Source organism: Acomys russatus, chromosome 7 (genome assembly GCF_903995435.1).
Source record: "Acomys russatus chromosome 7, mAcoRus1.1, whole genome shotgun sequence".
NCBI lineage: Eukaryota > Metazoa > Chordata > Mammalia > Rodentia > Muridae > Acomys > Acomys russatus.
In genome coordinates, this window is record NC_067143.1 from 57,870,486 (window position 1) to 57,885,067 (window position 14,582).

A 14,582-nucleotide genomic window follows, 5' to 3' on the forward strand; every position below is an offset into this window, starting at 1 on the left:
ATCTGTCAGCATTAGCACACAGAAAGCATTTTGGACATTTTATTTGTTTGTCTTTCTGTTTTGTTTTTCAAGACAGGGTTTCTCTGTGTAGCCTTGGCTGTCCTGGACTCACTCTGTAGACCAGGCTGGCCTCGAACTCACAGCGATATGCCTGCCTCTGCCTCCCGAGTGCTGGGATTAAAGGCGTGCGCTACCACCTCCCAGCACATTTTGGACATTTTAAGTCTTAGGTCAATTAGCTTTTGTATCCTACTTACTATAGATTGTTCCCATGAGCTGTAGGTGAGATATCACTTGTGAGATATTTAGAACTTGACCAAGTTCTGTGTCTGTAGCTTTTGGTACAGCTTCTCAGTCTTCTAAGAGTAGCATTTCATAAAGATTACATCTTCAGACTGGGGATCACATTCGCGCCTCAGCTTCTACGAGGTGTTTGGCGGACTTGGTGGTTCCAGCTCTGGATTTCATGTTCAGGGCTGCTGCTAGCCTGGAATCTGCTTGACGCTGTGGTGAAGACCCTTGGTTCTTGCACACAGTGCTGATGCATGTTATGTGTCTGTCCTATGAACTGGGGGGCAGCTAGAGACTTGCCCTGTTTGGCTGAGATATCCTTGGCTGCAGGGCTCTTGGCTTCTGAGATTGGAACAAGAGTGACTCATGACTCGCTCCTTTCTGCCAGACCTGGTCCGTGGCTCTGAAGGAGGTCTTTCCCTGTCTCCAGCAGGGCCTTCTGTTTGTCTGGAACCCAGCATTTCTCCTGGATGCGCTGGTCCAGAAAGCACTGCACACTAATGAATCCTATCTAAAGGTAACAACTGTTATTCAGGGCTAGTGTACTGCTTTTATAGACCCAGTTAATACAAGACAGTCTAGTTTGTTATTTTACTCAGAGGTAAAAATTAAAGATTTAAGGATATCTTTAAAATTTGACAACCCATTTCAATATTGAAATATCCCGTGTCAATTGCAGAGGAAGTAACTATAGGTTGTGCCTGGCCTGGGGCCCTCTAGCCTACAAGGTGTGCTCTGACTGACCTTCCCCTCCCCCCCACCAGCTATGTATCGCTACTGTCTGAGTTACTTTTCTTTTGCTGTGATAAGATAACCTGACCAAGGCAATTTAGTAAAGAAAGAGTTTATTGGAGTTTGTATTTCCAGAAATCTGTTTCCAGAGTCTATGATCATCATGGCTTGGGGTATGGCAGCAGGTAGGCGGGCCTAGGGCTGGAACAGTAGCTGAGAACTCACCTCTGATCCACAGGCTTGAGGCAGACAGCGCTAGCTAGGAACGGTGTGGGTTTTTGAAACTTCAAATCCCACTCCCCCGAGTGGCACACCTCCTCCAACAAGAATCACAAATTCAAGCGACTGGAACCAAGCATTCAAACATAGCGTGGCCTGGTAGGGGGTGGCCATACTTTTAAATCACCACATGGACTTAAGAAAACCCAGATGCAATATGTATAGTCCAAACCCTGTGGTTTGTTCAGCTACAGCAATCCTGCTGAGCCATCTTTTCACACAGCCCGGTGTACCAGGGTCAGACTCCAGTGAAGCCAAGAGGAAGAGGCTAGCCTCCTCAGACTTCCCCAGACCTGCCCAGCACAGCCCCTGTTCACCGCAGATCCTCCCACCTGCCGGCTGGTGTGACTGACTGTGAACTCATGCAGTCTTCAGGAAAACACGAAACCCTCTCTTGGTATTAGATAAACCAGAAGTAGACAGAACGGACTCAGGGGCAGGTCCTCCTACACCACAGATACACTTGAAGATTCCCTGGAAAGGAAAGAAGGATGCAAATTGTCCTGAGTTTCGGTAGCCACCATCCCGCTCTGAGAAGTAGGGGACAACATTAGTGTGCTTCATTCAAGCCTTCTGCCTGAACTAGAGCCCCAGCATTTATGTGATACCAGCTGAGGTGTGTGGAGTGACTGGGAGTCAGTGGACCTGTATGTTGATATGGGAAGGCCAGTAAATCTGTTTTTTTTGTTGTTGTTGTTGTTGTTATTATTTGCAATGCTGGGCCTCATGCATGCTAGGCAAGCACTACTGCCGCTGAGTCCTGGCTCTCTGCTTTTCTTTGTTGCAGAGAGTACAGATGATGGTCTGGATTGTAAATTGTGCATCTCTGCTCTTTGCTCATAGGAGAGTAGCGTGATGGTGAGGGGTAGGGTAAATGCCAATTAGAACACATGATTGCTGGTCCTGCCCTCGATGAGCTCAGAGCTTTGTGGAAACTTCTTTCAAGGCAGCACGGAGGTGAAGGAGAGGGCTGTGCCAGTGAAAGGAAGTTCTGACAAGTTAGAAAGCACCAGGGAGAAGCAGGAAGTGCCCAGACATCATGACAAAGCCAGGGGCTACCCATGGAGGTGCCAAGCAGTCACAAAGTTGTGTGCAATTATTCAGTTTTTGTTAAAAACACATTACCGTACCAATGGCTAGTGTACCTGAAGACACTGTGCAAGGATTGTAAGGCCAGGACACAGGCCCTGCAACATGCTAAGAAATGAACATTAAAAAAAATAAAAAATAAAAACAGTATGAAATAGAACCCCACACATGATCTGGCAAGCACACAGGTCTGTCTGAGGAGGGGAGACAAGGCAGCAAGCCATGAATGAGAAAAACGGGCGTCTCATATTCTCTGAAACCCTTTTGAGAGATTTTAAGGCACAATTACCCAGTTTCTTCATCTTATTTGACGTTGTATGTCTCGAAATTGGTGCAGGCTGCTACATCAACCCCTGTTGCAGGTGAGGCTGTGGGTTCAAAGGGACCCAGGCAGTGGGAAATGAGCCTTGAGTAGACAGAGGAGGGGTAGGAAAGCCCCTTTTCTACAGTGTTCCTCAAGCGCCTGGCTTCCTGGCAAGGCTGGAGCCTTTGGCTTCAAAGGGCAAAGGGACATGATTTTGCTTTCTTGTCTCCCCACAGCCCATTCTTTCATTCTGGTTTTAGGTTGCCAAGCAGGCTGCAGTCCCCTGTCATTGGTCAGTAATTCCCTGGGTCATGTTCCACTTTTAAAGATGGAGGTAATTGCTTCAAGATGTGGCCCCTTAAGGAGAGAATGAGTTGAAAGCCAGAAGATTTTTTTATTTTGTTTTATTTTATTTTATCAGCTCCTCAGAACCTGAGCCTTGGGAAAAAGGAAATGGTCTGTTGCTCCGAGATGTAAACTCTCTTTCATCTCTGAGAGACAATATGTTCTTGTGCTCCAAGAGAGGAGCAAGTGATAATTTTGTTCATTCTTTTTTCCCCTAAAGCGCTCTTACCCAGTTTCACAGTCCTTCACAGTAAGTGAAGCAAGCCTTCCCTGCCCCTCTCTCCTCCTCCTCATCCTCACCCTCTTCCCTTTAAACTGCAGGCAACCTTGAAACAGTTAGGAGCAGGAAGCGCAGTGCTGCTTGGGAAAATTTCTTCCCTTCCCCTCAGCCCACTGCTTTCCTGCTGCTGTCTCTCCCCCAGCCACCATGGTAGCTTCAGGACCCTAAGCAGTGCCTGTGGGGTGGGGGTCCCACCCTCTGTGTCAGGAAGCCTGGGCAGGTTTGTTGCAACTCCAGTTAGGCAGGGGTACATCCAGAACTGACCAAGACCTGGAATGACAGCTAGCAGGGACACAAGGACATTTCCCTTAAAGTAGACAGAATAAGGGCAGCAGAGGGGATGGGAGAGCAAAATGAAAGGTCAGGGACACCTGGCACAAAGAAGACAAGGTGGCTGACAGGCACTTATGTTGACTTGATATTGTGGCGGATGTAAAAGCCCAGAATAAGGCGCGGCTGAAGCTTAGACATTGGATCCCAGAAGTAAAACTGTTTGTGCCCCTACTTAGGTGGAGGCAGGAGGCAGGAGACAGCCAGACAGACATCTTGTCGAGGAGTGAAAGGAAGAAGAGGCATGGCGGAGGGGCATAGGAGAGAGGGTTCTCTCTCAGACGCACAGGCACACACACACAGCATGCATTTACTTATGCAGAGGCAGGAGAGTTGGTGGCGGTAACTTGAAGGGCCAGGGAGTTCAGAGGCTTCTTTAGAATGTCAGAAATTTGACCATGTTTATAGCCCAAGGAGCGAGAGCTGATGGTGAGGACAAGATTAAATGCCGGTCAGAGTGCATGATTGATGGTCCTATTCCGGACTAGCTTGGTGGGAACTCCTTCCAAGGCAGCACAAAGGTAAGGGAGTGGCTAGGTCCCAGTGAGTGGGAGTCTGTCTGAGTTACTAGCTAGAGGAAGATCAGGGGACACCACCAAAGACTACTGGTTACCTGCCACGGTAACGTAACTGATATTCACCAAGTTGTGTGAGGAGACCTTGAAGGGCAGAGGTGGGAAGGTCAGTCAAAATGGTGCATTTCAGAAACAACATTCTGGAAGCATTGTGTACTCTTCCCCCTCCCCCCTCCCTCCCTCCCTCCCTCCCTGTCTGTGTCTGTCTGTCTGTCTCTCTCTTTCTTCCCCTTTCTCTCTCTCTCTGTCTCTGTATCTGTCTCTCTCTGTCTCTGTCTATCTCTCCCTCCCTTCCTCCCTCCCTTCCTCCCTCCCTCTCTCCTTCCCTTCGGGTAGAGGGGGGCTGCAGGGTCAGTGTAGCCTAATCTCTATGCCCCCCCACAGCCTCTGAGTGATAGAGTTACAGATGAGTGTCAACACACCCAGCTTTGGGGGGGCGGATAGAAAATAGATCATAAAAATGAGCGAACCTGACAGAAGATGACAGTGTGCAGTCTTGTCAGACTACCTTTAGAACAAAGTGTGTGTGCACATTTGTTCCCACTGAGACAGGACTAAGACAGGGATTGAAGAAAGACAAATGAGATGATGTGGAAAACTCTGAAATAAAAAGAATGGAAGTTCTGCGAAGGGTGGCAGGTTTTGTTTTGTTTTTGGTAGATAGGAGGAGAGATTATTTGACAAGAGGACATTGTGGGGTCTAAAACTTGGAGGGATAGGAAAATTTAGAACAGTACTGAGAGGAACAACGGATAAGTATAAGATTTACCAGACAGTATTGGCAGATAAGCTGTAATCAGATATGGTGAGTTTGTATTGAAACTGATGGGCGTGATTAAATTACTTTCAGTAGCAATGCTCAGGTCATGAGGAGTGAAAACAAATAACAACTGAGATTTGGCTCCACCTGGGCCCTGGTAAACAAAGGCCACCAGTCTGGGGGCAGGGGGAAGGGAGACAGACTTTTCTGCTGTAGATATGAGTACAAATAAAATGACAAACCTTAAAGTGCAGAGTGGCCAGGGAGACAAATATTGCTAAAGAAAGTTGATAGACCAGGAAAACAGGGAGTTACTAAGTAACCAGTGGACACAGAAGAAGAAATTCTAGGTTGAGGGAGCAAGAGGGATAGTTGAAAAGGTCAGCCTAGAGAACTTAAGAGCTGAAGACTTTGGAGACAAAGCAAACACATTCTGGGTGCAGATGAGGGCCTACTTGTGACCCTGCCGCCGAGAAGTAACGCCCTAAGAAGCCGAGGTTGGTGTGACGCTGAACAGAAGGTCTGCAAGAAGATACAGGACCCAGGACGGGACGGTCATCCGCAAGGATGTTGAGGCTCCTGAGGGGACGCAGATCGCCTAATGTAGGTAGAAAAGCCATTGGTAAAAAGACAAATGCCTCGGGGGAGTGGAAACTACTGCCTTTGAGAAAATGTACTAGACCTGAACAGCCCTGTCCTAGGACAATTGATGGAACAGACAGTGGTCTGGAGGCAGCCCGAGATGGAAGACAGGCATTCTCTGTGAATTGGGTTGGAGGCAGTCCAAAGACGGGGAGAAGGGAGCTCTCGAAGTTGGATTGGTGTGGGCAGAGTGTTTCTCATCTGAAATGACTGGGGAGGGGGAAACACAGCATGTCAGATCCAACTGCTGTTCATATTGAGGTAGAGGGGACCATGGAGGCCGCAGGATAGCTAATGTCTGTTAAGTTGTGCACTGGAGAGAGTCTGGTTCCTAACAGTGGCGAGGGGCCTTGCTGGGTCTTGAAATAGAGGACTGAACTGGGCTTGGCTTAAACTTGTTGAAGGCTGATTTTTTTTTTTTTCCTCCAACAACAATCAGCATTAGAATTCTATATATATATATTTTTGGTCTTCTTATTAGTCTGTATCAATTATGACATCCTCACATGTGTATATAATCTAATTTGATCATATTTCCCCTATTACCTTCTCTTGTCCCACTTCTGATCCCTTTCTTACCAATGTGCACTTTGATGTATCCCCTTTTAAATTCCAAGGAGTTAAAAAAAAAACAAACAAACTTTTCATACTGTAGTCCAGTAGGCCTCCCCCATAGCTGGTGTCCTCCCCTTCCCTATCCCTGCCCCTTCTGTAAATTCCCCTTTTCTCGCCACAGTTTCAGTTGTGTTTTATACCTTGTAGACATATGACTCTATGTAGTTACATAAAATCTGGGTCCCAAACTGAGAAATAAAATGCATGTGTCTGAGACTAACGTAATTGTTTAATATGATTATTTCCAGTTCTTACAAGTGACATAGCTTTGTTCTTTATGGTTGAAATTTTTTCATTGTGTATATGTACACATTTTTTTTTAATCTATCTGTCAGTCAGTGGATACCTGTGTTGGTTCTGCGACATAGCTGTTGGGAACAGTGCTGCAGTGAATATGGATATGCAAGGATCTCTGTGATGTGTGGACACAAAGCCTGTTTTTTTTTATTTCATTGTCTGGAATAGTCATTTTCATGACAAGGATAAAGCAGGGATATCAACAAAAGGCTTGAAAGAGGTGGAAACACCAGGGAGCCCGTAAAAGGTTTATTATCAGTGAACTGTAATCAATTAAACAACCTCAGGTTTCCAATTAAACCTTGATCATGTCCAACCCGAACGTCCACTTGGAGTGTTAGCATGACCAATTCAAACACTGGTGTGACTAATTAGGATGGCTATTGGAACTAATTACAGCACTGTCCTCATCAGCTGCAACATTGGTGTGACTAATTGCAACCTGGGAGTTTAAACAGCTAGGGGGGCTTTGACAGTGGTGAGACCAGAGGGAAACTTAGACACTTTGGAAGGCTTTTTAAAGTTCATCGAAGCAGCGTCTGGAATGCTGATCCCTGGAGAGAAGTGTGTGTGTATCATCCTAGGATCACCGTGCAGCCCACAGGGCTTGTGCTTTCAATTGTCATGCTCCTAAACGTTGGCCACTGGTAGGTGTTTAAAAACGGATGAAGTCTTACAGAAGACCCCTTTTTTTCTTAGATCTCAGCACCCCAAAGTGATTCATGATGGCAGGATAGTTTGGTATCTCTGAGCTCAGAGATCATCATTGTTTGTGTGAGGGTTGGGTTGCCTGAGACGATGCACGAGGTTCAGGCCGTGCAGGAGGTTGTGTCTTTTCCAGTTGGTAAAAGGATTTTACCTTGTGGAATTGTCCTTTAGTCCCTGTGCATAGAAGCTTGGAAGCTTGTATGTCTTCATGTTGTGTTTCATCCCCATTCCTTTGTAGTAGCTTATTAGTTTCTTATGAACTATGTCTCCTCCTACCTGCTTTAACTTTTATGATTTCTTTTGTGGATATGGCGTGTGTGTGTGTGTGTGTGTGTGTGTGTGTGTGTGTGTGTGTGTGTGTATAACATATATGTGGTGATTATAGAAAAGCTTCAGGTATTATTATTTCTTGCCTTCCACCTTGTTTGAGACAGGTCTCATGGCCTTGAGTACATCTGACCAGGTAGTATGCCAGCATTTGTGGACTCTTGTGTGTCTGCAGCCCGTTTTGCCACAGCAGCATCAGGATTATAGACATGTGCTACCGTGGCCAGCTACCTACTACATAAGTTCTAGGGATCTGAACTCAGGTCCCCGCACTTGCCTGGCAAGCTCTTTATCCACTGAGCCATCTCCCTAGCCTTTGATACATTTTGAACTAGGAATAGCTATTTTGCAAAGTGCCTTAAACTAGTTTTAGAACAAAGCATGTAGCTGCAAGGATGGAGGGACTCAGAGAAACAGGTATGAGGAGAAAAGAGATTTGAGAAGAGGAAAAGGGGTGTGGAAGAGAACCAGTGTTAAGCAAGGAGGATTCTGAACATCTTATGAACTTCACATACTCTGGTCCAAGAGAATAGAACCCCTCATTTTGGTGTACCCACCTACCTGGGGAAGAACTTATTTCCAGCCTGGTCTGGCTCAGCCACAGAGTTCTGTAGATGGTATATGTTCAGTGACACCCTGGCAGTCTATGCGGACGTTTTCTGGGTGCAGTGACTTTTTTTTTTTGACTGCCCAGTTTGGTCTTTCACTTTAGAGTCTTTGATTCACAACATACTTCTCTCTCCACAGTTTGGAAGACAGGATGATATGTCCAACAGAAACGAATTTTGAAGTCAAATGGGGGGTGATATGCAAACTGACTCCACTTATGATGAGTATTATGTTCTTGCGCAGGAGACTTGCTTACTCTCCCTGGACCTGTTTTCTCAGTTTCAGAAGCCAATGTTTGCTGCCAAATCCTGGGAGGTGTGTTAAGAGAACATGTGCGAAGGCAGCAGAAGGCACGCAGCAAACCCAAGTTTGTCATTATTGAGGACATCTCATAGATTGATGCCTTGGGGCCAAGCATCCCACTAATGCTGTAGTGCTCCTGCCTCTGCCCTGTCATCCAGCCTCAAGTCTGGCTGACCAGGAAAAGCCTGTTTCCCTGGCCTAGGGCTCAAGAGAACGTCTAGATGCCCAGTTAGTTAGATTCAGTTAGTTTGTAGTTGAGATTCATTGGGGCCAGGTGGCCTTCAGGGTTAGGTCAGTGAAGCATCTATTCCTACTCAAACGCCTTTTCCTCTGTGGTTTGACTCATGATGGCAGGATAGCTTGGTATCTCTGAGCTCAGAGACCATCATCCTTTGTGCGAGGGTTGGGTTGCCTGAGATGATACATGATGTTCAGACTGCACAAGCGGTTGTTTGTTTTCTAGTTGTTCCTCTGGTTACCATGCATATCTTCAGTGCTAGGACCTGCGTGGGCAAAGGCTTACCGTGCACCAGGATCTTAGCCATCAAGACACCATCATTTTTTGATGGGAAAAAAAAAAAAAAAAGGAATTTCTAGACTAGCTCCTGAGTACAATTAGGGATCAGTCTAGTCTTCTACAAATCCCAGTGTTAGACATCATTACAGTAAATGCAGAGAGAAGTTGGCCTGTAGCTCGGGAAATGCTTCTGGTTTGTATGATGCCTCTATAGTTGTCCTGCCTGTATCTTTTCTTGTTTTCTCTTGTTTGTGTTTAATAGGTGTGTGTGTGTATGTGTTAATGGGAGCCTTGGTATCCAGGAGCTGGGATATATGGTTGTCCGTGCTGTCCTGGTGACAGCAGAAATAGCAATAATGAACTTGGTCATTCTACAATAAGTAAGGAATAACCTTACCTATATTCCATGGTGCCTAGTTGTAAGTTTTCTATAGTTTAGGAAAGTGCCATCTCACTGGACCACTCATCAGGAGTCCACTTTATACGCCGACTTCTCTCTGCATTTACTGTAATGATGTCTAACATTGGGATTTGTAGGAGACTAGACTGGTCCTTGATTGTACTCAGGAGCTGGTCTAGAAATTCCTTTTTTCAAAACTGTGTTGTCAACACGAATTCATATTCATTTGTTCTGAATCAGAGGGCTTGCTTCTTTGCCTTGAAAACAGAAATAAATGGGAAATGTTCATCTTTTGAAAGTGCCCATTCATTTTCTCTGAAAATAATTAATAATGGTTACTATGGAGAAATATGTTTTTTGAGAAATGTCTTCCAAAGCATGCTGGGTGATGTCAGGGGTTGTGCTGTCCCCAAATAACCTAGAGTCAGCCAAACTTCTCCCCAACAGACTACTATGCAGTAGTCCCACCCTAGGCTGTGGCAAACACAGTGTAGATGTTACCTCATGTGCTATGGATGGGACTGCTGCTGGTCTTGTTGCCATGGCGGCTTATGATGCTGAGATCCATTTTTGCTTACAGGAGCTGCTAAGTCGCACATCTCTAGAGACACAAAAGTTGGATCTGATGACTGAGGTGTCTGAGCTAAAGCTCAAGCTGGTCGGAATGGAGAAAGAGCAGAAAGAACAAGAGGAAAAACAGAGAAAAGCAGAGGTGAGTGTGATGCACCAGATTGGGGTTGGGTGGCAGTGGAACCTGAGTTGCACTAGGCTCCTAGGCCATCTGGCCAACTGCAGTCCCAGCAGTCACTGGGTACCAGGAATATTCATGCACTAGAGTCACAATGATCTGTTTAATACCAAGTTATCAGGTTTTGCTGCCGCTGCACATTTCAGCAATGCCCAAACCACTCAGTTTTGGCTTTAGGGCCCTATCCTCAAACTGCTGACTGGGATGGAACGGGAAGCAGTTGAGAGGGAAGAATCAGACACATGTGGAGGGGCACAAGATGCCTTTTGTGAAAACGAAGGTAATGACAACAGCAGGAAGGAAGCCAGCCTCCCAGCAGGCTCGGGATAGTTTTGGATACATATTTCATTGCCCACACCTCCCAAATGTGTGTCCTGTTTTTTTTTTTTTTCTCCCTCTTGATGGGCTGTGTGGGTGAGCCCACATTCAGGCCATCTCTGAAAGAAATGTTTGCTGGCTTGCTTTGTTTTGTTTTTCAGACTCTGTATATCTTTGGCTAGAACATGCTGGAGTCTTGCCTTGGATAGCAGTCAGAGAGTTTTAGGCCCAGAACACCTTCTTCCCAAGGAGCAGCATGCTTTAGCTTAGATAATCGCCCTCGTGCTCTGTGTGCACACCTGGCACTGTGACACGGGGAAGACGGCAGTGCTGCATTAGGAGAACTGTGCGTGTTTACCGACTGATCCATTCAATAGCTCTCTGGACTTCAAACCAATTATATAATTTGTATGAACATCAGTTTCCTTATAAAAAAGTTAATGTATTAAAGACCAACTAATCACAGATGTTGCATGCTATGATAGTCGTTGGCATTTTCATAAGCACTTGGTTTATATTTCGTTCCCTCTATCCCTCTCAAAAGTCAAAAGTGGTCCTTTGAAGTGTTAACATTATTTGCATTGACATCTGCCCTGTTTTCCTGAGGTGATTATAGAGCTCGGAACTCTTAATAGTATGCTCACATAGTATGGAACATTCCTTAAGTTAATTTTCAGAAGATGTTTCTCAGTAACATGTGTAGTGTTCAAGGGAAGAGATGTGTAGTGAGCTGTGAACAGGATCTCTCATTAAGAGTGAAGGGTATTGGATCTCATCTGTGACTGTGATGCTTGGATAGTCCCTAGCTTTGACCTCCTGGCCATTAATTGAACTCCCAAAGCTTTAGTGATTCTTTTTTGCTTATTTGTTTCTAGAAGATGGTAGTAATGCTTGCTGTTTCCCTGGCCATTCTGAGGACTGGAGGAGGACTTAGCTTAGCGTGGGTCATGTAGTAGTTGCTAACTTTTCCTGATTATTTACTGACAGTGTTACTGGAAAGGCAGACTATGGCAGATCGATCATTCACATGCTGCAAAGTGCAGATGGGCAGAGACTCAAAGCCATTAAGGGAAAGGGGGCAGCTGGGGGAGAGGGGAGTTGATAGAAGATACAACATGAGAAGTCTAGGGTTAGAGTACAGTATGATTAGAGCCAGACAACCTCACCATGCCTTCAAAAGCCCAGTTGAGGGCAGTCCTTGATTCCATGCTCACCTTGTTCTTAGGAAGGCTGACCCCTTCATGACAAAGAGAGCCAGACATAGCTCTAGATTGATCTATAGAGAGTCTTTCTTAGAAGGTTCCAGCAAAAGCTGTAGGGTCATTGTAGGTCTCCTGCCTGCCTGCGCCTGGCTCTCTAGGGATGACAACACTTGGAGTGTATGAATGTGAGGCAGTCTGTCTATGAAGAAAATGCAGAATTAGTTTAGTGTGGAAGCGGGTATCCCAATTTTGGGGAAGGGGTAGGGGATTCTGGAAGGAGGTGAATTCCCTTTTCTGTGACAGATACTAAAGCAGTTGCTTCCCTGATAGTTTGGTTTCTTTCTTTCTTTTTTTAAATTTTTATTTTTTTTAAGCACATTTTTATTGAAAAATAAAATAATTCATATTACATCTCATTTTCTATCCCATCCCATGCATCCTCCCATTCCTCCCTCCCTCCCACTTTTACCCCAATCGCCCTTCCCTATGACTGTGACTGAGAGGGACCTCCTCCCCCTGAATATGGTGCTAGGGTATCAAGTCTTTTCTTGGTAGTCTGCTATCCTTCCTCCGAGTGCCATTGGGCCTCCCCAACAAAGGGACATGGACAAATATGGGGACCAGAGATTGTGTGAAAGTCAGTCCCCAGTCTCCACTTAACTGTGGAGAATGATCTGTCCCTTGGCTAGATCTGGGTAGGGGTTTGATGATGACTGCATGTATTGTCCTTGGTTGGTGCCTTAGATCAAGCAGAACCCCTGGGCTCAGATCCATCCATCATAATGTTCCTCTTGTAGGTGTCTAGGACCCTCTGGATCCACCTACTTCCCTATCCCCTATATTTTTCTCACCTAGAGTCTCAATAGGATGTCCTCACCTCTATTCCACTTTCCTGGTAGGTGAGGACTTTCATGGGACCTGCCCTTTGGGCTAGTGTCCAGTTATAAGTGAGTATATACCATTTGAGTCTCTCTGCTTCTGGGTTAGCTCACTTGTTATGATCATTTCTAGTTCAATCCATTTGTCCACAAATTTCAGGAATTCCTTGTTTTTAATACCACAGTTTCTTTATCCATTCTTCTACTGATGGACACTTAGGCTGTTTTCATGTTCTGGCTATTATGAATAAGGCTGCTATGAACATGGTTGAGCAAATGTTCTTGTTGTGTGCTGGAGCATCTTCTGGGTATATTCCAAGGAGTGGAATAGCTAGGTCTTGAGGAAGCCCTATTCCCAGTTTTCTGAGATAGCACCAGATAGATTTCCAAAGTGGCTGTACTAGTTTGCATTCCCACCAGCAATGAAGGAGTGTTCCTCTCTTTCCACATCCTCGCCAGCATGTGTTGTCACTTGAATGTTTGATCTTAGCCATTCTGATGGGTGTAAGATGGAATCTCAGAGTTGTTTTGACCTATACTTGTCACCATGCACAAAACTCAAGTCCAAATGGATTAAAGATCTCAATATAAAACCAGAGACACTAAATCAGTTAGAAGAAAAAGTGGGGAAGAGCCTGGAACACATTGGCACAGGAGACAACTTCCTGAACAGAACACCAACAGCCCAGGCCTTAAGGTCAACAATTAATAAATGGGACCTCATGTGGCTGAGAAGCTTCTGTAAGGCAGGAGACACTGTCAAAAGAACAAAGCGACAGCCTACAGACTGGGAAAAGATCTTCACCAACCCTGCATCTGACAAAGGTCTAATATCCAAACTTTATAAAGAACTGAAGAAATTAAACGCCACCAAACCAAATAACCCAATTGAGAAATGGGGCTCAGAATTAAACAGAGAATTCTCAACAGAGGAATATCAAATGGCTGAGACACACTTAAAGAAATGCTCAACATCTCTAGTCATCAGAGAAATGCAAATCAAAACAAGTCTGAGATAGCTTGGTTTCTTATCTGTAGGATTGTTTTTCAAATCCGAGTTTGGGGTTGTCTTCCATCAGGCTGTTTATGCATGAGGCAGCATCGCTCCCAAGCTCCTGGGCTCCAATCTGCCAGATCACTGCCCTTCCCAGTTGCCAGTACAAATATTAGGTTTCCATGTGGAGGAATTTTGTAGGCTGTTCAAACCTGTGAGAGGCAGTGGGCAGCCACATGACCCGAAACACATTCCTCCTCCTTGTAATTGAGCATTCTCTGCTGGTTGGCCAGGATCGTAGCCTCTTGTTGGTGTAGTTATCTGGAGCGCTAACGGCTGAATGCTGTGAGCACCGCTTAAGCCTTACTGTGTCACGTGATGGTGATGTTTGAGTGAGAGCATTTTGCTAGCTAGGTCACTCGTGGTTGGAATTGCATGAATAAAGGGAATGAATGTTTCTTCCGTCCCTAAGCTGTGCTGCTTTTACCAGTGGATACATATGCCTAAGGCTGAGTGTGGTTTAGGAAAGGCAACACTGTTTTTCTTTTTGAGATTCCCAGATGGAAACATTTCTGCTAGTTAGCATTGTGTCACTGTTTTAGACACCTTTTTTCCTTGTTGATGTGACAAATTCCCCAATGGAAGCAAGAAGGGGAAAATGTTGTTTATTATAATTATATCATGATGATGATGATGATGATGATGATGATGATGATGATGATGATGATGATTTCCTCTGTATAGCCCTGCCTGTTCTTGAACTCACTCTATACACTAGGCTGACGTAGAACTCAGAAATCTGTATGCTTCTACCTCCCCAGGGCTGGTATTAAAGGTGTATACTACTATACCTGACATTTATTTTTGACTCACATTTAAGCAATACAGTGTGTCATAGTATGGAAAGCATGGTGACAGGGTCTCCATCCATGGTAGTAGGAGCTCAAGGCATGGCTTGTTATATATCATTAAATCAACACACACACACACACACACACACACACACACACACACGGAGACAGAGAGACAGAGGGGGGGG

The 14,582-nt window shown here is 45.2% G+C and overlaps 1 protein-coding gene across 2 annotated transcripts in view; it reads left to right on the forward strand.

Annotated features, from left to right (window-relative positions):
* The window catches only part of Ppfibp2 (PPFIA binding protein 2), a 147,216-nt gene that overhangs the window by 89,326 nt on the left and 43,308 nt on the right, over nt 1–14,582 (forward strand). Inside the window, exons 1-2 of one of the 2 annotated variants that reach the window (XM_051149174.1) lie at nt 5,005–5,588; nt 9,984–10,115. In XM_051149174.1, the coding sequence (XP_051005131.1) occupies nt 5,553–5,588; nt 9,984–10,115 (168 nt within the window). In that variant the 5' untranslated portion in view covers nt 5,005–5,552. Of the gene's footprint in view, nt 1–5,004; nt 5,589–9,983; nt 10,116–14,582 lie in introns of those variants that run through there. The other variant, XM_051149173.1, reaches the window with a different exon arrangement.